This window comes from Tachypleus tridentatus, chromosome 10 (genome assembly GCF_004210375.1).
Source record: "Tachypleus tridentatus isolate NWPU-2018 chromosome 10, ASM421037v1, whole genome shotgun sequence".
NCBI classification, from domain to species: Eukaryota; Metazoa; Arthropoda; class Merostomata; order Xiphosura; family Limulidae; genus Tachypleus; species Tachypleus tridentatus.
The window spans coordinates 42,767,803-42,794,984 of record NC_134834.1 but is presented as its reverse complement, the minus strand read 5'-3'; the positions used below and the strand labels follow the sequence as shown (position 1 = coordinate 42,794,984).

Genomic DNA, 27,182 nt, shown 5'->3' with positions numbered 1-27,182 from the left:
TATGTACTTCTTAATGCACAACAAACCGATTGAGGTCCTAAAACTTTATTGTGCTATATACATAGTTTTATTTAATACGTTTTGCAGCTCCAGTAGGTGTAAATAGTGAATAGTTTGCTTAAATAAACAAAATCCATTTGTTAAAGAGTATAAAGAAACTAAAAAGAAATAAATCTATGTTACATTGGTTTCTTACTCAATATCTGTTGTTTGTTCATACTTCTAACTTTCTATTTCTCTATAATTCACGCACTGATATAGCATGCTCCTGAATACACTATCCTTGTAACACTTCTTGTGTCTACCGTAGCGCCCCCGTAAGCTAATGTTGTTGTTCTGGGTCCTTCTGCTCATTAAAAAGTGGTATTATTATAATCCTATAGACCATCTGAAGGCTGGTAATGAGCAATTACAGACATCCCCTCACCAAATCTCCACTCCTGATACTTCAGCTAGTGTGGACAGTTGCCGGCACCCCGCTGATAATCCCCACCACCATCTGTTCGTCGCTGCGCGAGACCTCGAGCAACTTGAGAATGCGTACGAACCGCTCTAAAGCAAAGAGCTTAGCATTAAAATCATCTTGCATGGTGAATAATCGGTGGCCAGTTCCATAATGTGGTCTGTTGCATGGTGAATAATCGGTGGCCAGTTCCATAATGTGGTCTGTTGCATGGTGAATAACCGGTGGCCAGTTCCATAATGTGGTCTGTTGCATGGTGAATACCCGGTGGCCGGTTCCATAATGTGGTCTGTTGCATGGTGAATGACCGGTGGCCAGTTCCATAATGTGGTCTGTTGCATGGTGAATAACCGGTGGCCAGTTCCATAATGTGGTCTGTTGCATGGTGAATAACCGGTGGCCAGTTCCATAATGTGGTCTGTTGCATGGTGAATACCCGGTGGCCAGTTCCATAATGTGGTCTGTTGCATGGTGAATGACCGGTGGCCAGTTCCATAATGTGGTCTGTTGCATGGTGAATAACCGGTGGCCAGTTCCATAATGTGGTCTGCACTAAAGCAAACAATGATTTACTGATATCAAGATATTTTATCACAGAGAAAACATGCATGAAACTATTTCTAAGCAATTGTAAAAAGCAAGAAAAAACAGCAATACAATAAGACGTCAAACAATATGATTTGAGAAAACATACCGAAGAACTTCTATTTCGATTTTCTTATTCGGGTGTGCAAAGTAGGCAGGCTTCTATTAATGTTAATATAATTTCACCTATGGTCGCACGCAAAACGTTAAGTTTAAAAAAACTTGTTATTTCTAGGGAAGGGGGTCGTAATATTTTGTGTTTTTTTTGTTTTTTTTTGCTTTTTACACAAGTATTATTTTTGTATAGCCTCAACTACACTCGATGGCGTTTGCTGTGTCTAACAATTGTTTTAGTTTTCTTTCTCCGCGTGAATTTTGGTCAGAGGATTAAACACACGTGAGGTGACGTGTCAATTTTCTTAACCAACATAATTTTCTTATGAGATAAACGTTAGATAACAGTAGTAGCTGTTGTTTGAAAGAAAAATATAACTATGGGAAAACGTAATACTTTTTTTTTCAATAAAAATGTTTGTGCCATGCTTCTTGCATATATGTTTAAAATAGTTGCGTGTAATATTCATTAATTTAGCACTTGTATTAATGATAATGCTCAATTCTGCTCCTGATTGGTTGTAAGTAAAGTAACCACTGTTTCCTCATGTAGAATTAAATAAATAAACTTATGTAAAGTGTAAACTATACTATACCGAAAAACGATTTTCGAACATTTTAAAGCAGTGAATGTTATTACTTCACCTAAGCCTTTTTGTAATTAATTTAAATAAACATTTGTGGCATATTTGTTCACGAGTGATGTTAAATAAACATTATCATTTTAAATATGTTAAACATATTCTTTGGAAATGATAAAACATTTAGCAGTTCAGTGCTGAAGAAATGATTCATATATATTTTATTAGTTTTTAAACTTGGATTGTTTATTTTCCCTACCTTTCACCTTATTTCATTATTTAAATTATTAATGAATTTTAAATATTGTTCCTTAACAAACTTTTAATGTCATTTTTATTCACTTTCACACAGAAATATCTGTTTGTATATACATCCATCTATTGATCTGCCCAACCCCCAATCAGGTAGATATGAACATTACATAATGAATCTCATTAGCATCAATATTAATCCAAAGTTTCTTAACTAAACGACAGCCTTCAAAGAACAAATATCTCATAGTTAATTGCTCAAATGTCATGGCAGTCTCGTCTCATGAAATATTTGTTCTTTCGTTAAGTGACATTTAGTTAAGAGTATGAAAGCTTGACGGTTTTAAGTTACAGAAGTCCAGCTCGGTTCTCAAGACATTAAAATCTCTTGACGATTCTTTCTCTTAGACGTTAAGTGTCCAAACTCGAAGTCGCTCAAAACAACAAGAACCCAAATTATTTGGTTAAAAGCCTACTATTTTGGAAAACGGTATTTTCAGATGTAAATGTGGAATTTGATAAGTGAAGTAATGGCCCCACGAGGTTTAACATCGTTGTTGCTCACTAATGTTCTCTTACAAAGAAGCTGTCGTCAGTATACTTATCTATCTCTAATCGTATTAATAACTTTTGTATCTGCAACTATAAATTCCCTTCTAACAGAAATTAGGTTTTCATTCAATATATTTAATCCTTTAGAAGTAGCCATATACCACATGCTGTACGTAGATCAATTAGCATATATAGATTTAGGCATTTAGACTATTGACGCTGCAGTCTTGGGGCTATGTTGGTACGAAAAGTAACTTATCAGAACTGATAAGCTTGCTTACTTTGGTATACCTATTCAATTTCTAACAAACGTAGCAAAAAATGATCATTTTCAGTTCATTTTCAGATATTTACAGATTATTATAAATGCGGGGCTTAAGGAGCATTGTAGTTACACACACAACAGAAAAACCAGAATAATGGTTCATGTTAAATGCTTATTATTTAATCATACATTTAGAAGAGTAAGATAATGTGGTTTTATAAATAACAGTAAAAAATGAAAAATATGTTACAGGATCATTCGAATCACAAAAGTTGTTATTTTCATAATGTACGTTTGTAACATTTATTCATTTAAAATTTTACCTTGGTGTATGTCCCCCCCACAAGCTATAATCTTAGCTTAAACTACATCACTGATCTCCCCAAACTTCATTCGTTCAACATAGAAGAATAATTATTACTTCAAAATGAAAGTAATAAAAAAGTTGACTTAAGCAACATGGGGAGAAAGTGATGTAATTCTGTTGGAAACTTTTGTGGAGACAATTGACTTAAAAGAAAAAGTGAGAGAGACTGTAAGATACAGAATAAAGAGAGGAGGGGCAAGGTAGTCCTGTCTGTTAGTTCCCCAGCTGCGAAGACGGAAAAAATCAGTCTCAAAAAAGTAAAGAATGTGTAGCCGCTCAATAGCTTTGCTTCTGGGAGCTCGGACTTTCAGCACAAGGTGAGAACAATAACGGTGATTGGAAGCCAGAGGAAGAGAAGTTAAAGATGAGCTACTGTCGCTTAATCAAACCTAGAAATCTCCAAGGACCAGGCCTAGGGGCACACCAACTAGAGGCGATATTGGAAAGGAGTCCATTTGTGTGTCTGTTAGCCAGAAAAGGCTGTTCTTAAGGTGTCTTGGGATTTTGCCCCAAAGATTGAACTGTTCGGTTGGCCACATCGATCATTTTGATCTTTGCCTTCTTTCTAATATTTGTCTCTGATTCTCTGAGATCGAGAGAACTATTACGTATTGGATTTGTTCTTTCTTTATAATATCAGACAATGGATTGAAGTCAATATTTTTGCCATTCATTAAAAAAGAATGACTTGCACCAGCGTGATCAGAAATAACAAATAACAATCAGTGTTGTACTGATGATATTTGTACAAATCAAATTCTTCATCTTTTAGATCAGTTGATTGATTTCTCCGTCAAGTAATATCTTACGGCTCTTAACTAGACAAAAACAAAATCCTTAACTTTATATCCATTATCGAATATACTAAATGAAAATTTGCATTAGTTATCTAATTATCAGTAAAGCGACAATATTTATGACTTCACATCAAAACATCTTCCATTCTTGTTTCATCGTTTTCTAATCATGCAGTTTTTATAGAATTAGATATTTTGTTATTAGTAACAAAGATTAAATTACAAGTTATTTGTGTTTTATCAGGTCCTTTTATGCCTTATCACTTTAAATAAACTTGTTTCGGTTTGTAATTCGATCTCAAAAATAAAAAAAAGATTATCAAATAATAAAGTCCTTATGTCAAAGAGTTTTTATTTAACTGGCGTTATAAACAAGTTATTCTTCAATTTGTAAATTTTCGCCGTAAAGACTGTTATCATAATTATGATACTACAAAGAATATTCGAAAGAAAAGTGTAGTTATTTCTGTAATACTTGCCATTTCTGATGATTTTGATTTGTTGCCACAGATAAATTCGTGAATGCTTTAATAAATGTCTTCATCTAATATTGATTAAATGCTTAGAATTTTTAATTCTTTGACTTTGATAAATCATAACCGTAACATTTTTGACACCATCTTTGCAGTATCTGAGCGTACTTAGTTGCATGACACAACGAGATAAATTAAGGCGTGCGCAAAATTTTAAACGTAAAATTTTTGTCGTCAAATTAAAAACAAAGTTTGTAAATAAGCTGTAGAGCTCTTTAATTGTTGCGACTACACTGTCGTATTTTCTTGTTTGTTTATTTTTTAAAGTTTGAAAAGATAAACAAAAATGTTCTCAAACCTGTAGTGAATATATACATATTTAAATTCGGTTTAGGCAAAACGTTTAAGCTTTCGTCAAATTTGAATCTTCCAAAAGTCCTGAAGTATTTTATTATTTAAATTTACTAGATGAATGCGTGCATATCCCTTGTTTAATTTTTTATATTGCAATTTTAATCAAGTGGATCTGCTAACCATCTTGTTAGCTTTAGTTACAAAAAGAACAGACTGAAGTAAATGCTACACCCACTAATGTAAATAACAGAATTATATGGGTTTCTTTGAAATACATTTTAATAGATATTTGAGTTGCATAAATTAAATATACTTTAATAAAAAAGATCTATACCTCTTTGATAGCTTATTTACCTCTTGAATTGTTGAACAAAATCCACTTGAATTCTGTGAAAATAATTTATGATCCATGTCTGACTAGATCAACTAGAAGTTTGTTGAAAAAAATGAAACAACTCGTAAAAGTTTAAAAGACAAAATACTTTTTACAGAAGTAAAATAACGGATAATATTTGTTTAAAAAACATATTACTCTTGAACTCTATCAAATTAAAGTTTAGCCATAGTTTAGGTCTGTAAAAGGTATATTTTTCCACTGACTTCATTCGTATGAAACTTACTCTATAAGTTTTGTTCGTGCTACGAGTGTATGCCATCGAATTTACTGTATTTACGTATTTCTACAAAAAACCAGCTATTTATCAAATTAACCAGTATATTCTCCAACCTAGAATATATATATATATATATATATATTCAAAATATTCTTAAATTACTTCACAAGATTTCGACATATGCCTACCTCATTTACGAATTCAACATTTTTGTGCGTATATTTTAGGCATGAATAAAAAATAGAAAAGGCTCCCTAGTGGCTCAGTGATAGGTTTATAGCGCTAAAAATTGTGTTTTGATACATGCGTGTAACAAAAAAGAACAGAATAAAAACTGAGCATGTTTTCATAACAGATATTCTATATCTGTTATTTGGCCTAAAGTGTCCTAATACTCATTTAGAATAAGAAAAGCATTTATGTTTATCTAAATGATTAATAAAATGATATATCTGATTGGATAGCGAACCGCGCGCGTCTTAAAGCCTATTGTGTCGGGCTGCGGCTCGAGGGTTCTATGGAACAAGACGTAATACCACTGATCAAACTTCGCGCTTTCAGCTGTGAGCGCGTTTCAAAAGTTACGGTCAATCGTTTTTAAAGCCGGATAAGCCCCTTGTAACTATTGGTGCTTTTAGCTGGCTGCCTTCTGTCTGGTTGATAGCTCAAAATTACCAATATATATGAACCATATGGTCATATTTCCTGGCTGTTTATCACATATATGCATAAGTTGTCAAAATTATTTATTATCTAGCCTTTCAGCGTCATCTTCTATCCTGCAGCCGAATTAATTTATTTTTCAAACTGCGCAAACTATATATATATATACATATATATATATATGTTTGTGTGTGTATATAAATGGATGATGGTTGGGAGCTGTACTAGTTTGTTTAGATAACAGGGTAGAACGCTTCATACTAATATAATTCGTCTTCTGTGTTATTAGTTAGTGCCTTTCTACTATAATGGGAGCTGGAACACTAACTTCAAGAGGTACGTTTTAACTTACTTACCCCAAAATGGAAGTACCTTATTTTCTTATTCTTATTTTTATTTCAATTAATTCTTCTTTTTTACTTTGTAGAGGAGTCAACTTCCCACAACTGTCTGTAGGCAGTGAAGGTTGATATAGATGTGGGACGTTATGGGTTACCCACATCTCACTCTTTTAATTTCTATTTCTATATCTATTGCTACTCTTTTATTTCTTATGTGAGACTGGCGAATGGAGGTTAACACTGATAGACGGTGTATTCCCACTGCAATGTGGGTCTAACTTCCTCAGTAACCTCCAAAACCTAGGGTACATTTTGTAATCCCACATTATAGTGTGTACAGTGGGATCTTTTCAATTAGTGCAGCGTTTTTTTTTTCGGCTTGTTTTTAAGTTATAACAAACTAATGCATATATATATATATACACAAACATACATATTTATATACTTTATTTGAAGAAGCATTGAAATCGAATTAATTTTCTCTGTTATTTCGTGATATAATTTTTTATGACTTCACAAGATTCTCGCATCAAATTTCGCAGTCTGCCTTTGTTTCATTTGGGTAACACGAATATGTATATGCAGCGAACAATTACAATGCCATAAATATTATATTCTTTAGTTCGTAGCACTTGGCCACAAAGACTGAAGAATATGCTTAAGAAAATGTCAGTTATGTCTTCAATACTTGAAATTTTTGATGACTTAAATTTATAACTGGTGGTCACAGTTAAGTAGATGAATTTTGAATAATTCTCTGAGATAAACAAAAGGTTTAAAATGAAAACGTTCACAAAAACATAAAAACAACGACTAAATAACAACTATAGAAAACAACGACTAAATAACAACTATAAAAAACAACGACTAAATAACAACTATGGAAAACAACGACTAAATAACAACTATAGAAAACAACGACTAAATAACAACTATAGAAAACAACAACTAAATAACAGCTATAGAAAACAACGACTAAATAACAACTATAGAAAACAACGACTAAATAACAACTATAGAAAACAACGACTAAATAACAACTATAGAAGCTCTGTTTTTTTACTTAAGCTACACATTTTAGAAGGGAACAGAATAATTCACATTAAATTGTTTTCCAAATATATATATATATATATAATAACAGACGAAATAAACTTAATAACAAATTTTTGTTACAAAATTAGCCATTTCATGTTTCACTGCTAACGAAAGTAGCTTTGAAGAAAATTTGAATAAAAAGTTCATCTGCAAATCTTAATTTTAAAACGTAGTTTTTCATGATCTGAACAAGTTTTAGTAAAAATACTAAATACAAATATTTGTATTTTCAAAATTGTTTTCAAGAAATATTATATCTTATATCGATTGTTAATTATTGAACTTTTCGAAAAACAGATTAAATCGTAAGACTATATCATCTATAGGTCCATGAAAGTGGTTTTTATTGACATTTTTCTCGAGAAACTAAATATATTTGGAATCTTAATATTTTCTTCTTCGAAGTTCTTTGAACTAGGGCCCTGCTTTTTGTCTATTTTTTCTCTAAAACCTATAGACACAGAGGCATAAGACGACGGCTGCTATGAAAGAACTTTTTCTGTTTTTATATATGTAGGATAGTTGAATAGCAGAATCTGCTTTGTATCCCTAGTGACACTGGCTGTTGCCAGATAAGCGTCCTAATGCTACTGAAGTAATAGAGCTCGAATTTGTCAAAGTTTCCCTAAGGCCTTGTGTCACCTACAGACAGTTCTAGCACGATAGTTGGGTAGCAGATCTCTGTTTCCTATACAGTAATCATTCTCCTACGACAAGTGCCATCCTCTCAGCAAATGCAAATGGTGCTATAATATCTTGAGCTTTCCTAAATCACTAGGAATCCCGTAGAAGCAGAGGGAGTGATCAACAGAATCATTCTTCCAACAGTAAGTGTCACTCTGAGGTTCTTTCTGGCTATTCTAGTTATGCATTCTCTTCAATAACAAGTACGAAACAATAAAAACACGATTATAACTTCAACAAAGAATTACAGAGGCCACTTCCAAATCACGCTTATTAAATACTGATAAATCTTGATATGACACCTTAAGAACGAAACTTCTGGCAAACATAACAGCACTAGCTTGAAAAATCTTTTGATTTATACGTGGCTAAATACTTTATATATATATATATTAGAATAGCTACGATTTGAAGCAGTTACAATAAGGGAAAGAAATATTGCATAATACATTTTTCTACTTAAACTAGAAAGGTTACAAGTGCGGATACATCAGAGTTTTCTAGCTATTGCAAGTAAATAACCAGTTACTTTAGACAATGAAACTATTGGTATCATTAAATAAGCCCTCCCCCCCGAAGCATACTGTAGATTTGTGCATAATAACAAACAAATCATTAAAGAAAAGCTTTATTTGCTTAATAATTGTGTTATATTCATATGTGATAATATCCTCAGACTAATACACTTGTAAACCTTGTCTCTGACTGTATTTTAGTTTTATACCAATTTAAGTGATTTCATTAATACATTTAACCTCCGTCTCTGGTAATATGGTTACAGTGTGTGTGTAAGTACTTTATATTTTTTCAATTAATAAACTTGACTTATCTTCTTTTTTAATATAGTTTTATAACATGAAAGCTATAACTTCATTCAAAAACTTGAACAATTTACGATATATTAGAAGCCATTCAACTTTCTAATTATTTGTGCATTAGGTATTGCAGTCATTTATTTCACTGATAAGGTTTCTTTGCATATCTTTGTAGCTTTAGTCTGTACATAAAAGCTACTGAACGAACTTTTATAACAAATGCCATACAGCTAGTAATTTACGATAAAATATAAAACTGATAAAACGAATAACTTTCACATTGTCCAGAGTCGTTATTCTAAATAAGTATATTTGTTTTATGCAAATACAATAAGCATGGTATGAAAGGGGATCATATGAGACTTTTGAATAAGCACATTTGAAATCACGTTAGTATTAAATAAAACCTTATTTTCATTATAATTTAAATCTGACGCCTGAATCATGACTACGGACTTAATCATTTGATCTTTAGATAATAACGTCGCGATTACTTAATTTTGATAACAGTCATCTGGTAGTTAAATGGTAAACTATAGGCTTATATGCAAGTTTTGATTTCTGCTGTGGACAGAGCACAAATAATCTATCGCGTAGCTCTGTGCTTAACACCAAACAAACGATTTATTCACAATTCCCTTTATACAAAAGTCTAATAGCAGCTTATAGAATTAACACTGCTCTTAAAATTATCGATTCTTTTCTCATTGAAAAATATCCGTGATAAATATTTTATAACAGCAAAGAAGGTTTAATAAGCCACCCGCTAGTGCAGCGGTAAGTCTACGGATTTACAACACTAAAATCAGGGGGCTCGATTCCCATCAATGGGCTCAGCAGATAGCCCGATGTAGCTTTGCTATAAGAAAACACACATACACAATGCTTAATAAAAAATCATCTTGGAAACTTTAGAATACGTTAAACATTATTTACATGATTATGGATATTCTTTTTCGACATTTTTACTTTATTAATTATAATAATATAATTTAATTTTTTAATTTATATGCAAAATGCAAAAAAGGAAAGAGCTTTGACAATAACAATCTTACTGGTTGACATAATTCTATATATGCATAATTTAATGTTTATTTAACTTGTTTCGTTTTAACGCAAAACCACAAAACAGGCTATCTGCACTTTGTCGACCGCAGGATATCGAGCTCTTAATATTAGTGTTGTAAGTTCATAAACTTACCATTGACCCACAAGGTAGATTCATTTTACTAAAAATTTGAATGTTTGTTTTAACACAAAACTAGTAGATGGTTTATCAGACATGTGTCTGACGTGAAGATCTAGCCATGAAATGGGACAAACTTCCAGCATATAACTAATCTTAATCACCGAGTATGTTGTTTTTAGTTATGTGCAAGGATTAGAGAAGATCAGGACCTCCAATAAGTTTCATTTGGTTTGGTTTAAATCATATTTCGGACGTTAGATAACAAAACCTTTATGCATGTATTTACACATAAATGTATATGAACATCTTGTATGTGCTTTAGTTTAATAAGTTATGTTTTAGAAAGCTTCCAGTTTTCTTAATTTTATCAGTTTATTAACTAATGAAAATGGCTTACTACTGAATTATAAAACATACTGACGGGATCATACCAACGTTAATCGTAAATATTGAGTGGACTGAATTTAACTTAAGTGGTTGAATAGTCCCAGTTGTAAATGAAAAGGAAACATAGTCGTTACTGTGACAGAACTTACAATTACGTACATAATAACGTTTCATTTTTTATCTACGCACTTTCTTAACTTAGAAAAGAAGTTTCTGAATTTAGGTTGTTATTCCGCATCCCTGAGAATATTGTCACAATACAGAGAAAAGGTCAATACGTTTTTATAATTAACACACCATCACATAAACAAGTTTACTGATGCGATAAACAAATGTACTCTTATGATTGTGTTAAGTTTCAGCAGTTATAAGTATAATACGTGTATAAACTCATAAAGAAATGCTTTGTTATTTAATGGTATTGCATTCTTAATCACATTGAAGAAAAGGACTCTCCAAAGAAACAGTTCTCTTAATGATAATATTTGATTTTTTTAGAGGAGATGTTCTTCAGCAAAATAATTTTATTATTACTATTACCGCTGTTTTTAGCGACTTTTTTTGTTAGTGAGTTTCCATCTAAAGCGTAAAATTGTCTGACAACTAGGAGTAAAATTCTCAGAGGACTCAAACAGTCAGGATGAAGAAAAACTTTTCTTGAACTTAATTCAAACTGTTTCCAAAGACAGAAAATTTATTTTATTTTAAGTTGTTTCAAATTAAATCTAATGTAATTGACTGTTAGGTCGCTTGGTGATGAAATACTTAATTGATGTCAGATAATTGTTCTCAATTTTTTAAGCGAACCTCTTCTAATGCAATAAAAAACATTCCTTACTCTACGAATAAATACAAGAAAAAAATATACTGCCTTCAATAAAAGAGCAGAGGTAAGTTTACGGATTTACAACGCTAAAATCAGGGGTTCGATTCTCCTCGATGAACTCAGCATATAGCCCGATGTGGTTTTACTATAAGAAAGACACACACACAATAAAAGAATAATATTATACCAGAGTAAAACAGATAAATTATTTTTCCCCTTTTTACTTACTTATTTTGTCAGCTAAGTAATGAACTTTCTAATATAATGCCGTATTCGTTACAATATTATTGTAAATGAAACCAAGATAAAAACTTATCCTCAATAGCACATCATACATTAAATATATAATAATGATAATCAGGTTAATGTCTAAAATTATTGAAACTATGCTATTATAGTTTTGTAATTATTTTTATACCTCTGTTTTTTGTTTTCCTTTCTATTTTAAAGTACGATCAACTCTGAGCAGAAGAGGAGAGCAAGGGATTAGTTCACACATTTTATTTTGTAACTCCATGCCAGAAAAATGTTATAATTTTCAAAGTTTTTTCTATGCACCCCAAAATTTAAGACAGCTGAAATATTAATAAGTGTAGTCGTTGTTAAGTTAAGTACTATAAAATGAAATACCAGGTTTTAGGTAATTGATACCTAATTTGAAAAAGTTCGTTGTTGTTAAATTAAAATGAAAAACTGTTTTAGACCTACCTATACTAATTGCTCCTAATTTTGAAGTGATAAACTAGAGAGAATGCAACTAGTCAACATCATCTAGCGTCAACTCTTGGGCTACCAGTTATTTACGAATCATGAGATTTACCGCCACGATGTATCGCTTAACAGCTAAAAAGACGAGAATGTTCTGCAATGAGTTTCGATCCCGCGACTCGCAAATTTCGAGTCAAGCCTCTTAACTACCAGGATATCGCAAGTACTTTAAAATGAAAAACGTGAAGAAAAACGTTAGGTGTCTCTCTCTACTTCAATACATATGTAATTTTATTCACGCCTGATACGTATATATATGTGTGTGTGTGTGTGTATGTGTATACCCTTACACGTTATCTCTGTATACGTGTATGCAGATATATATTTAAGTACACATAAAATTATATTAGTCAGATGGTTGTCGTAATAGTACAAATATTCAAAATTGCATTAATGTCTGTTTTAGACACAGGTTCTTATAAAAATCAAAGAAAGACTGCAGGTATAATGTACTTTTTACAACGAAAGTTTAAGCTGTTTGTATTAATTTAACAAGGCTTGAAATATGTGTAATCGGATTTTCATAAATTATCTTAATTTTGAGTGATTAATCCTAAGAAGCGACAGGTTCTTTCAACATGCATTATTTTCTAATGTCATAACGTTATTTTATCTCTGTACAGAGGTGGAGTAGGTTATATTAACAAGCTTTATAGTCTTACAACAACGTTATTTTGTCATGTACGGTCCTGCTCTGTCTGACAGCTGTGCATCTTAACAATAACCCCTATAGATCCATTTCTGGCTGTCTCTTCAAAATTCAATCGTTTGGTGCTTAAATGGTTGACTTGTCAGATCATAAGTTTAACATTCATAGGAAAGACAGTCATCTGATTTAACAATGATTTTCAAAAACGTGATAGTAAGAAACTGAAAAATATGAAACTGAAAGTCATAGCGGTTTCGTTGGATCATATGGCAAAACTGAAAGACTGAGTATTACTTACTACATTTTGTTAGGTTGTTTGTTCTTGAAACAATAACACATTGGTCTATTTGCTCTGTCCAACGCGGGGAACCACACCCCTGATTTTAGCATTCTAATTACGTAAACGTACCAGTAAATAATAATTAACAGTTATTATGTTAATTAACAATGAATAATTAATTATTAAGATGCTACTGCGGTTGGAGATTTTTAGCTCACATGCTACTGTTGCAACACAAGGGTTTACGTTAGACGTATTATAGATAGTACATATCTATACCAGTCGGGTCTAGCGGTAGACACATTATAGATAATGCATATTTATACCAGTTTGGTCTAGCGGTAGACACATAGATAATGCATATCTATACCAGTATGGTTTAGTGGTAAAAACATTATAGATAGTGCATATATATACCAGTGTGGTCTTGCGGTAGATACAATTTAGATCATACATATCTATACCAGTCGGGTTTAAAGATAGACACATTGTATAAGATCAGATATTAAGTGTATTTGATGCTACATTTGTTGTTAATGTGAAACATATATATGAAATACAATACAAAATACAGATATAAATCAAACTATTAACCAAAGAAATTTTGAAGTCTTTTTAAATATCTTGAGGTGAAAATTCTGATTTAAAAATGAAAGTTTATTGTTTTCTTCTTGAAAACTTCGTAACAATATAGAATTATACTTTTATAAGATAAAAATCATTATTTTTAAGATCTGTTTGTTTGTTTTGAATTTCGCGCAAAGCTACTTGAGAGCTATCTGCGCTAGCCGTCACTAATTTAGCAGTGTAAGACTAGAGGAAAGACAGCTAGTAATCACCACCTACCGTCAACTTTTGGGCTACTTTTTTACCAACAAATAGTAGGATGGACCGTCACATTATGACGCCCCCACGGCTGAAGGAGCGAGCATATTTGGTGTGGCGAGGGTTCGAACCCGCGACTCTCGGAGGTTTGTTTTGAATTTCGCGCAAAGCTACGCGAGAGCTATATGCGCTAGCTGTCCCTAATTTAGCAGTGTAAGACTAGAGAGAAGACAGTTATCACTATCCACCGCCAACTCTTGGGCTACTCTTTTACTAAAGAATAGTGGGATTGACCGTCACATATTAACGCTCCAGGGCTAAAATGTCGAGCAAGTTTGGTGTGACGGGAATACGAACCCGCCATGAGGGGCCATACCGAGAGGAATTGAACACCTAATTTTAGCATTGTAAATCCATGAGCTTACAGTTTTTTCAAGTTAATTGTTTTGCTCTCAACATTCTGAATGTTCATACAAGACATTTCACTGTTTTATAAGTTCACACAATATTTTGTTATGGATATTTTATTGACTAGTATCGATCTTGAAAACCCCTGCAAACACACATGTGTATATCTTGAAAAGTATGTGTGACAAAAAGAAACCAAGTACATTGTTTTTCAAAGTATTTTCATGCGTAATAAAATTTAGCTCTTCTATTCTCAGGGACACAAAATATTTGATAGCACTATGTAACACAACTTTCGTTTCTGGGTAGTGTGTATTATTTCTTAATTCCTTATGTTGTAAAAGTACAGAAAATGGCCATTATTCCCTTCAAACTGCTTTTGTGGCCTGGAAATTTAGAAATTAATCTATTTTCTGTGTAAAAACAGGCAAATTTGCACGTTTTTATTTACATAAGGTCTGAATAAAACAACATATGAATCAAGATTTACCTGTATTTATACTAAAGTTATACAAAAATATTTAGAAGTTAGTAGTTTTTCGAGATTTGCAACTGTAATGTAAATCACTTTCACGTATCAGCCCCCAAATATATTCTCGGCATTCGACTTTGTTAGACCAAGATCTCTGATCAAATCATTGAGGTCTCTTTGGTTGGGGTAGTATGAGTTTCTCTCACCAGCTGCACCTCTGAAATTATAATCTGGATCTTCAACGTCTACCTAATATTCTGTGATATTTTTCTATACTATTAGAAGTTAAAAAAGTAAATGAAAAGATATTTAAATTGTTTTGACACTGTTGTATTCCTCTTTGAGGTGCACTGAATTTTAAAGGTCTAAAATTTGTATAATATAAAATCTTACTTTTCAAGCAAGCAAAAATCATCCATGTTACCTTCTAAATTTTTTTGCAATGTTCACAGGTAAAATGAGGTACCCAGGGTTTGTCTTGATCCCTAACAGGCATGTCAAAATATGCCTTGTAGGCTTCACACATCTTAGCAGATGCTGTCACAAAGTACTTTTTCGCTTTTGTCTTGATAAATTGGCCACATACATAGCAGAATGCATCTGGAGAATGCTTGCAGCTTTTTGATGCCATCTTTGATAAAATCAGATAGGCCTATGTGTTCACTTAGACAGTTAGAACTAAACTGAAGTGGTGAGTGATGAGTCCCTGTATATATATTACTATAGAAAGCTTTAGAAAATTTTAAAATGTTATTGGAAATTCTCGTATGTTCTACAACATTCTAGAAAGTTCTTGAAAATTCTTGTAAGTTAGAAAAAAAATTCTCTATCAGCTACTCAGAACTGAATCTACCTGGAATGTTCTGCAAAAATGGGTAAATTAGAAAATTTCATTACCCAGGTCACAAAAGCAAAGTTTGGAGAGAAAAATAGGTCTTTTCCATTTACTTTAGGCATAAGCAATTGGAAAATAACACTTGTTGCACAGAAACAAAAAAAAAAGTAAATATTTTGTTACATAGTGTAATCAGTGCAACTATGTCGTCATTTTTATTTGTATACTATCATGCAACTTTCCTTTATGTTATTATTTTGTACATGATATAAAAAACTGGTTGTTTTTTCACTTGATTTTCTGAAACTATAGGATTTCTTCCTTATTTGTAGTATTTTACCAGATTAAAATTAATGATTTTCTTTAGTTTCTGATTGAAACCCCCCAGAAACTAAGCGATTTTGTCTTTAAACTGTGATCTTGCGGGATGTAGATAATTATTTAATATTGTCTGGTTAACGACTTCTAAAAATATATGACTTTCCCCTTTAATTGTAACGTTCTCACAAGAGGTCCCTTTGGAGGGTCAGCGATAAGTTTTAAGACTTACACCGCTAAACTGCGTTGTTCGCATCCACGCTGTAGGAGCTTTGCACTATAAAACCAATAACCTTAAAGGATATAAATAATTATTTCATGTTTTCTAGTTAAAGAGTTTCTGAAACTAAATGACTATTTTCTTTAATTGTGGTGTTTTTAGGAAATATGAGTAATTATTCCTTTTTCTTCTCTTTGAAGATCTCTAGGATATAAATAATTATTTTCTCTTTTCTACCCGAAAATCATCAGAAACTACATTATTTTTCCATTTAGTTGTGACTTCTTTGTAGAAAGAAATAATTATTTTTAATCCAGCTTGACATCATAAATACACAGTGAGACAGTATATTTTTCCTTGTAAAATTTCACTTTGAAATAGTTTTTGTTTTCTGATTTAAGTACATTTTTTTTCATAGCTCCTTTATTCGTAAACTTTTCTGCTCAGTTGAGGACCATTAATGTTAACTACTGGTTATATCTGCAAGATCTGTTCGGAAACTACCGGAATATACAAGGCGATTAAATCACAAGTTACTTCCCATTTTAATAACAGAACTTAGATTTACATTTTTTATTAATAAAACAATATCGACATTTCTCTATTTAGAAGTTCATATCGCCTACGATTATTCTGGCTAAGCTTTGATCGATAAACCATATGTTATATTATTTTAGTTGGTGCTACAGCTTTAGATCTGAAGGCATAGGAAACAACTATGTAAGACATTCGTAGCCTTGTTCAAAAATTAATTATTCACTACATCATTTCTCGTATGACAACGAAAGCTTATAATATATTTCAATCTTCCCGTGTAGTAAGATCTGTAGGAAACATCCCATTTCATAGCCGCGCGCATAAATAATTGAAGAATTAAGCACATCCTGGCGTGAACCCAACTGTGCAAAACTTGACTTGCCTAGAGTGACTCATTGATGCTGTCATAATGCACCTGTCACTACCGTTAGGTTTAGATGTGAAGACGAGGAGATGACCGATTCGTATAGCTTATCGAAGGCAGAGGCAAAGTGAGTTAACAACGCAAACCACTAACAGGCTGGGGTGATTACGGAATATTCGGGTGTTCTTTTTGGCTACATTCAAACAAACAGTCAACTCGACTGTGAAGCCATTACAGAGATTGGGCAAGATGTTCGGATCTTTATGGCACATATATAAAAGTGTAAAAACAGGGCAAATAAATATCATAAGCGCACATCAGAAAACCATTTTTTGTATTTCAGTGCCTTTATATATACCATAATACCTAGTTCATATGTTGTCAAAACTTGGCACGTTATAAATATTGTTAACTTGTCAAGTGTGAAATTTCATTAGCAATTGAAGCACTAAATTTTTTCAACAATTTACATGCTACATTTTGTTAACAGTTATTGTTATCCTTGATTAATAATTCAAAGTTACATTACATTTGTTAGCATGTAACATGTTAATAATAAATATGTTATATTTCATTAAATAATTAACATTTCATATTCAACAATACACTAAAATTTCTTCGAAAATTCTATTTACCATCGTGGAAGCGTATTTTCTCAAAATTTGCTATATGATAATTTTACAAACGTTATGTAACATCTACTAGTTTTCTGATGGGCAAAGTTTCTAAAGACACTACCAAAATACGTTATACAATACTTACTAGTTTTCTGATTGATGAAGTTTCTAGATATACTAAAAACTTTATAAAATTTAACGACTTAAACATACGTTACAAATAAATGAGCTTCTAAAGTCTCCCCTTCCCCGATGGTTCATTTAAGGTTTAATAACAAACAAACAAATATTTTATAGTTTTTACAATAATGATGCGTTTCGCTTTTGGTATTTTCTTAAATTCGAAATCTTCTAAAATAAAACAAACATTTGAATGTTTAATTTTATTTATGAATAACATTAGTAATTGTGCATACGTTTCTTTCGACATGAAATAGATAAAAACAGAAGTAAGTTTTTGTTAGAACTAAGATTCCACTCTTTATGTGAAAAAAAGTCTGTAAAAATATCAATGAAATTCTGGTGTCTTTTATAGTGACTTCTCGAAACTTCTACACCGTCATAAAAAATTCATGCCGAGTCAATTTTGTTACAATGTTATATTTGTGCAGCGTTACCAAAAAAAGAAAACAATTTACATTCACATCAAAATGCTGTAAAAATGTATTGCCTTGAAGTTCTCTTACACAGTCTTTATTTTTATCGATTGAAAGGCGTTCCAAATAAACATTTTTTTCGCTGTTGTGGTTTTGCTCCGAGAGTCAAGTTACAATATTGAACCACGAACAGCCAAGAGACAGTAGTAACTAGTAACGTTTCTTTCACGTCATTTGTGTGTATATGAGTGGTTACTCCATAGCTGAAACATGAATAATTGTAGCGGAAAATAAGGTTATGAAAAGTCTGAGTGGTCAACATGGTGGAAATGTCACTAAAATATGTTTACCGTAATTTTGTACTTTAAAAATATTAAGTTGCATTAAAGTATACAAGTTTAGAAAACTTTTGTATTTCATTTAATTCAATACTCAATAAGTTAACAAGTGAAAACAAGTTAAACTAGATAGACAAATAGAATAAGAGCTCCGAGAGATAGAAATAGAGTGCAAGAGAAAGGGCGAAATAAATCATTTTGATCACAAATAAAATGTAAAACAATTCAGTTTTCCATGATCATCCTTTCACTGGTTTTCACTGACAGATCAGGCTATTAATTCTTATTACTTACGATGGCTGCTAAGTCCTCTTAAATGAGATATATATTTCCCTTGCTAGTTTCAATTTACTCACTGAGAAAACTGAAATCAAATTAATCATCACTAACATTTTATACCAAAGATTAACTGTCTGAAATTTCTTGATTTTTTGCACGTCTGAAATTTTGTATGTCATTTCTAAATCACAATAAATTTGTTTGTTTTTTTTGCTGTTTTCCACATTAAGCCTATAAAGTTTTATTTTCAAAATTAAATAATAAGAAACTGTTGCGACAAAATCAAATCAAATTGTTTTAGAAATTAAGTGTGAAATCCTTTCTCTTTGTGATAACTTATTAATATTTGCGTCTTAAATGTATATAATGACATTATTATTTGCTCCCCCCACAGTGACACTGCGGCATGTCTACGGATTCCATTCCGATGGTGTAGCTTTTTGCTTAACTACGTGCAAAAATATTTCTTAAGTTAAAAATATTCCTTAAGTTAAACTTTCAAAAACAACAAACGTACGAGATATCGACATAGAGAAACATTTCTCATTTTATAGTTAATGTCTGTGAGTGTTTTCTTATAGTAAAGACACATTGTGCTATATGCTTAGTCCACCGAGGGGAATCGAACCGCTGATTCGATTTAACGTTGTAAATCCGTAGACCTACCGTTGTACCAGTGAGGGACTTATAGTTACCTTGGTTGATTCTGGGAGCTCATTGCATAACAAATGAAGTGATTTAACATAACCTTACTATTAATATATTGGCCATATTTATTTATTTTATGCGATAACAGGCAGCTCATCTTGAGTCCATATTAAAATAGTGAAACAACTAGTGTCATAGTAACAAAAATAGACATCACGTGAAACGACAAAAGAAAAAGGAGAAAGATTATGATTACTTACCAGTCGTTTCTGTTGCTACTGGCTGAACACTTGGTTCATAATTTTGATTATTATAATACATACTGTTCATGAAAACTTTCTACCTGTTACCTTACTGTACGCCAGGTGTTATTTGAATTTACTTTTTAGTTCTTTTATTCTTAAGTCTTACAAGTTTTCTGTAAGTTGTTTTCAACTTCATAGTTCTATTTAAACAACTTATGCATGATTCGTAAAATATTATTGCTTTCTAATGAATTTCCGAAAGCATAATAACATTTTGTCGTACCGTAGTTTTCTTTCATGAATGTACCTGATGACTACTCACTGTAATGCAATATATTTAAAGCTGTCCGTCTATATTGCTAAGACACTCATGTTCGTGTTTAGCGTTTCGATAAAGTACATTTAAAGCTGTCCAGCTTGTTAAGAATACTCATATTTGTGTTTAACGTTTCAGTTACAAAATGGCATTTATTGAACTCACAGTAACTAGCAGTACTGATCAGCTCAAATGCTCAGTTTATTTTGTAGTATCGTTTCTTTCTGTCGTTTTTCTTTATTATAATTAAAGTTAAAGCAGACTTCATCATTTAAACAAGCTCAAAACTTCTCATATTCAGTGATGCTAATTCTGATTTTATGATAAGTATGTATCTTATGCTAAGCAACTTTTTCATTTGTATCGTGAGAATGCAAATAAAAATGAACGGTAAAGAGCAACTTTTTATCATAGCTAAATATATGTTTACATTAAAGCTATAACGATTGAATATTAGTTGTTGCCACGGTTAGTATCCTGTAAGATAATTTAAGCCTATTCATGTTTTGATGCCAAACTGTTATCATCTTAAATAAATTTCCGGGAAGAATTGTATGTGTTGACAAGAGCCGGGATATGAATATGAGTCCTTTTGTTAAAAAAATAGGTATGTTAGTCCACACTAATTAGCTAACTAATAATTAGGCTTAGAAAATCATATAGACAAGTAACCATGAAAACGAACATTGTCTTCTTAATTTTGTTTACATCTTTTTTCAATTATCGCCACCAGATAGAGTATCTTATGTAACAAAAAATAAATTGTTAACTTGATTACCGGTTCAACTTAATTAAAAAACACATTAATTAATTATCATTACTTTAACAAACTCTCTGTAACAATAAGTCGAGAATTTATAAACTTAAATTTAAAAAAAAAAGCCACACGTTTGTTTCTTTAATAACGATGTTGGAAATTACTTTTAATTAAGCTGAACCATAAAGTGACATAGATATGCCTGGGAATATATATTCTGACTATAATATACTGGCCTAAACCGAAAGGATGACTCTGTGTTTACATCATTAAAACTATATACTAATAAAGATAATTCAGATGAGGTGAAGGACGGTCTGTGGTAACATCAAAACTCATTGATGCCCTTGATTTTTGTGTATCGCACTATACGGACTCGGTCTGTGCTCTGGTTAGTGTAAAGTTGTCAAGAGAGGTATTTTGCAACCCCTCACCCTACACTCAGTCTCCTGAGAGAATAAAGCTCAAGCTGACAACACCTCGTAAATCCTCATCAAGATCAGTTTATTACAGGAACTTTCACATCACACACTTAATTTTGCCAGTCTTGTCACTGATGGTCTTATTATAGCGAAGAAAAGACTTGCATTGAATGAATTTACATATAAAATCAAAAGTCGTGTTATATGTGTTTGTTTGAACTGTAACTTTTAAAGTATATGTCCTTGTTTAAATTTTTTCTGATGACTGACCTGAGGGAGTCGTCAGTCAGATTTATAAGTCAAAGTACATCACCTTGTCCAAAACTGTTTTTGTACACACTAATCTGTAGTGTGGAGGTTAAAATGTTAGTATTAAGATATTGTGTATTATATAGAACAAGGTATTTACATTTTTAAAACTCATTTTGATTTCTTTAGGCAAGAATTTTGACCACATGTTCCTTGTTTTCGTTACTTTCTAGTTTTAGTAACTTTTAAATCAAGTTTAAGTAAGAAGTTAATATTTAACTTTGTCGGTGCTAATAATATGCCGAAGTGTCTGGTAAGTTTATTGTAACAACCATATGTTTAATGAAATACTTACACTGTTAGCACTTGTGTTTAAGTCAATACAACTTATTTTCTGGTATTAGAATGGCTAACGTACGAGCTCATTTTAAAAGTAACACAACTGTGTGCAAACAAAACAGATTACAAACGTATCGGTTAATGAATGAATGTTGTTGAATATCATACACAATAAATACACACAATCAGTAAATTAAGGCATTTCTAGCACAAATTAAAAGTCAAATACTACATAAAAATAATACTTAAAATATTTATTTCAGTTGAAGGGTAATTTACTTCCACCGTACGTTAATCTTAAACGACTCAAACTGGAACTCGTCGTAAAAACGTGACTACGCAACACTATTTTGAATAGAAAACAACACGTCATTTGTGATGTTAAAAAATGAGAAAAAACTTGTGTGTTTTTACCACTACAACAGTCACTTGTATTAAAGTACGCACAAATATTTGCTTTAGGAATATTATTGCTATTTTTGTATAATAACATAACGCTTGAGGTAATTTGCAACACAGCTTTCTTTACAGTAAGTAGTATTAGCATATTTTATAAAGTGATAATTTTTTGCTCAAACAAAATAGAAAAATCATACTATGACAATAAATAACTGTAATTTAAGACTATATCACTTCACTTCACCAGCTAGAACGATGAAAAATTGGACATTTCGTTTTTTCTAGAACAATATAACTTAGAAAAACATGGACATATCATCAATTTCATTATACAGGTGGTTAATAAAGAAGGAAGTCAGATATCAAGAATAATATAAGCGACACAAGCTTCTTTATAAAACGTCTAGACTCTTGTTACATATTATAGGTTTGAAGTTAAAACATCAATCAATATCAAATACTTTATTTAACGTAAAAACGTTTGCTTCAGTAGCCCAATATGACAAGCTTTGATGTTTATTTTCCTCAAACGATAATTAATGATAAAATCTCCAGCATCTCTACATACTTTTATGGTTCCTATCCTCTTACAGACACCGAGTTAATAAAGAAAACTCACACCTTCTGAACAGCAAGCATGTAGTTTTTATTGTTTAAAAAGAAACAGAATGTTGATTTACCCACTCACAGAGAGAACAAAACATAAATTATATAATAACATCTTTTCGTGTACATGCCATTTTTAATTTTTTGTGTTGACGCTAGTAAGACTTTACCTGACAGACATGTTTTTTTTTAAATTAATCTTTCTTTGAAGTACAGTGCAACAAATGTGAAGTCTCTGATAACACTTCCTTTGTACACCTTCTGGTACAAAGACAGAAAATAATATCAGAGATGCAATTCCTTTTCAGAGCCGAAACAGCTAAAGTATTGCTGATGACATTATCCGGAAGTAATACCTCTATAATTTAGACAAAAAGGGATATAAAGTCGTTGGTGTATTTTCTTTGGAGTATTACTTGTACCCACTGTTGCGTATTATAACTTAAAATAGCCTGAAATTTGAATTTATAAGTTAACTGAACGTCAGTGTTATAAAATTTATGGTATTTGCAAGCAAGATTCACATGCACAGGCTCATTTCATAGCACAACTATATTTTGATATACAACCAATAATACAGTTTATAATAACGATTACTATAAATAGTTATTACAAATAATGATTTATATAGAAAAGTTGCACAAACTTACAAACAATATTGAGTCTTCTTTCTAGTCTGGAACTGAATATTTATTTTATTGATGGCTTACGATGAGCGCATTAATTTCAAGTTTATAGCGGTACAGTTCATTTAATGTGTAAACTAGCAAACTTTTCATACGTGAGTTTTTACCACTAAAATTATACAATATCTTTGTAGAAACACTAAGATCCTAACTTTATTTGCATAAGTGTTTCTAATCAGTGATGGCGAGAAACTCCACTTGTAGAGAAAAGTATATATGTAAAAACGGCTGGTTTGGGTTGAGAAAATTTTTATGTATAGGAGCCGACCTGACGATGACCGAAGAAGGTCGAAACGTTGTTCGCTCCTCTACATAAAAATTTTCTCAACCCTAACTAGCCGCTTTTACATATATAAATGTTTCTGATGAAATATATGCAGTTTCCATCAATTAACGTTAATCACCGTTATAGCTTCCGAAGCTTATGATATAATAAATGTAGCACAAACCAACAATATATAAAAACTGTCTCTCGGCGTGTTAGTTTATAAACGTAAAGGCGAGGTTCTAGAAATTTCACTTGATAACAGTTTAAAAGATATATTATTGATTCTTACACTTGAGAATTTTTTTACAAATTTAGAGAATAGGTGGGAATTTCGCAACATATATTTAACACCATGAGTTACATGTATTTCAAAATATATTTCAACGAATAGTGGGATTGACCGTACATAATAACGCCCCTACGGCTGTAAGGGCGAGCATGTTTGGTATGACGGGGATTGAAACCCGTCTTCGATCTGACTGAAACAAATAAAAAGCTTCTAGCGCCACACACTTCCTTAGACTAAAGATTTACTAAAAGACAGACTAAATAAAATCAGCGAAATAAAATTTCAGTATCTATAAACTAAAATCAACTGAAAATGAAAAACGTATGTTAAATGAAGCTTGAAACGTTTGATTGTTATGAAATGCATGTTGTTATGTAGATTAAAAATTGAAGTAAATAATAACACTAATCAAACTTTAAACAACTAAAAATCGTCACATATTGACTAAACCTAAACACCTAAAAAGAACAATTATCGCTGTTTAAATTATTGGTCAAATGGTTTGTTTGTTTGTTTTGGAATTTCGCACAAAGCTACTCGAGGGCTATTTGTGCTAGCCGTCCCTACTTTAGCAGTGTAAGACTAGAGGGAAGGCAGCTAGTCAGCACCACCCACCGCCAACTCTTGGGCTACTCTTTTACCAACGAATAGTGGGATTGATCGTAACGTTATAACGCCCTCACGGCTGAAAGGACGAGCATGTTTAAACCAAAATACGTCTACTTGTATTGTAATTAAATAACTCTAGAATTAGAATATCAAGTTAGTCAAAGAGAAAGTTTTTTATTGATTCACGTTGTAGGAAAAAATATATTCCTAGTTCCGTAATTGTATCCTAAAACTTCATATTTTCTCCCTTCTCTTTAGATTAACGTTAGATTTACATTATTAAAATAATCTAATAGGAAGCTCATCTTATTAACTCATTTAAAACTTTCTGACCAGCAACCAGTAGAATAATATGCTGTTGGAAAATTGTTGCTACTAGACTGAGGGTTTCTTTGATTACACTCTGGGTATAATGTCTAACAGTGCAACTTTAGAATACTATGTTTCATGTTCTTCAGAAATGATCTTCGAGTTTGTAATTTCTATTTATTACAAAACTAAGTAACTACACATTATGTGTAACTGAATGTGTGATTTGTACAATTACTTTTCATGATTAAAAAGTATATAATATAACTCTCCCTCGTCTACTATAATTCTTTAATTTTAGATACCGCGCTGGTTTCTGGACCAAACGCAACATCACAATTTCTAAAACACCATTATTGTTTAACATATTCAGTTTATTTTTTCGTGGTTTATTTTATTTTGTAGTTAAGCACAAAGCTAAACAATGGGCTGTCTGTGCTATACACAACACAGGTGTCGAAAAACAGCTTCTAGCGTTGTAAGCCCATGTGGAAAGCATAGTGTCTCCTCCTTACCTGTTATTTCACTGAATGATGGTACATGGGTTATATTTTTGAAACAATAAGAAATAATTTATTTTTAAGAAAGTATTTTTATAGACGTAGTTTTGTGTTATTCAAAACATAGAATCCATATAACATCATACCGGTTTTCTTCTCAAGTATTTTAACAAACAATATTTTCATACAAAGGATGCTAAATAAAGACTGAAAGAAATTTTAAAATGTTTGTTAAAAATGTTAAAATTTACAACACTTGAATAAACATCTAAAAAAGAAAGAAGTTTAAATAGAATAGTAAGCGCACAATATTACAGCACTCATGATTTTACTTAAAAGACATTTGTAACGCTTAAATGCGTTTACAGGCAACAAGCATTATAAATAGAGCTTTACTGGTCATTATTTAAATAACTGATAACTCTTCGTAATGACTTTTCAAGTTGTAATGACCACACTTTACAAGTTTCAAAAGGCATGAGTTAAGCCATCACAAATGTACCGAGAGGATTTTCAAAACTCGATATGTCTTGTTAAGATATTAGGAAGTTTAATGAATATTGTCTACAAGGACTTATGTGCTTGGTGAAGACATTACGGAATGTAACATATAGAATTTTACAATGGTAGACATACAATACAGAGTTTACAGAACAAGACGTGTTGTTTGACAACCACACAGTGTGACTGAAGATGATTAGGTTAAATATACTGCTGGAAGATATTCACAGAGTTCCATAATCACGATTGATTGACAGGATTAAATACATTGCGTGGCAACATAGTAGGTTTCATTTACAAAGATTCATAAGACGTGATGTAAACAAATTATGTATTGCACTGAAAAATAATTTACAGAGGTGTATTTGGAGTATTGAGTGCGTTCTAATAAAGTGATTTGGGAAAGTAATTTCATTCACACAGTTCATACTTCCTCATCCGGTCATATTCTATCCGACAACCATAAATCTTCACAATAACACTGCATCAATCTTTCAATTTCAAAATACACTGTCGTAAAAATATCATTGCCCGTTTCACTAAACTGTTGCACAGAAATCATAGGCGACGCAATATCAAAATGTAGTTCTTATGCGTCCAGTTCCACTAAGATAGTATGTTTTCTGTAGTTTTCACGTGATTTGCTTGTTTTCATATTCATAATAGTTTTGTTATAAGATACTTTGGACTGTAGGCGACAATATTACAGATAGCAGTAAAAAGAGGTTAAACACGCTAGTGACCCTATTACGTGAGCTAAGCAATCACAGAAAATATCGCGACTTTATGTCTGCAATGGGACCGTATTACGTGAATTAAGAAATCACAGAATGTATTGCGACTTTTTGTCTGCTGATATTTTCACATATCTTATAGATTTAAATAATAAAAGTATCGTTTTTAGTGCAATGGAAATGGGTCTAACGTTAAAATGCTGATTGACAGTATTATACGGTTTAATGAAGAGTGTGTGTGTAGTTACATTTGTTGTGTGACAATATCACAGAATACTGTGGTGAATTAAGGCTTATCAGGTTAGGAATACTATGTGATAATATCACAGTTAGTAATGAAAATTGTTTACAGAATTAAACATGCTGTGTGACATATCTC

General features: G+C 31.8%; 1 protein-coding gene across 1 annotated transcript; it reads right to left on the bottom strand.

Annotated features, from left to right (window-relative positions):
* Positions 1-204: 204 nt before the first annotated feature.
* On the bottom strand, positions 205-12,392 carry LOC143229152 (uncharacterized). The gene is made up of 2 exons (XM_076461039.1): positions 12,129-12,392; positions 205-1,015 (listed from the first exon to the last, which is right to left on the bottom strand). Exon 2 carries the CDS (start codon positions 974-976, stop codon positions 449-451), a length of 528 nt encoding a protein of 175 aa, XP_076317154.1. The 5' UTR covers positions 977-1,015; positions 12,129-12,392; the 3' UTR covers positions 205-448.
* Between the last annotated feature and the right edge of the window lie 14,790 nt (positions 12,393-27,182).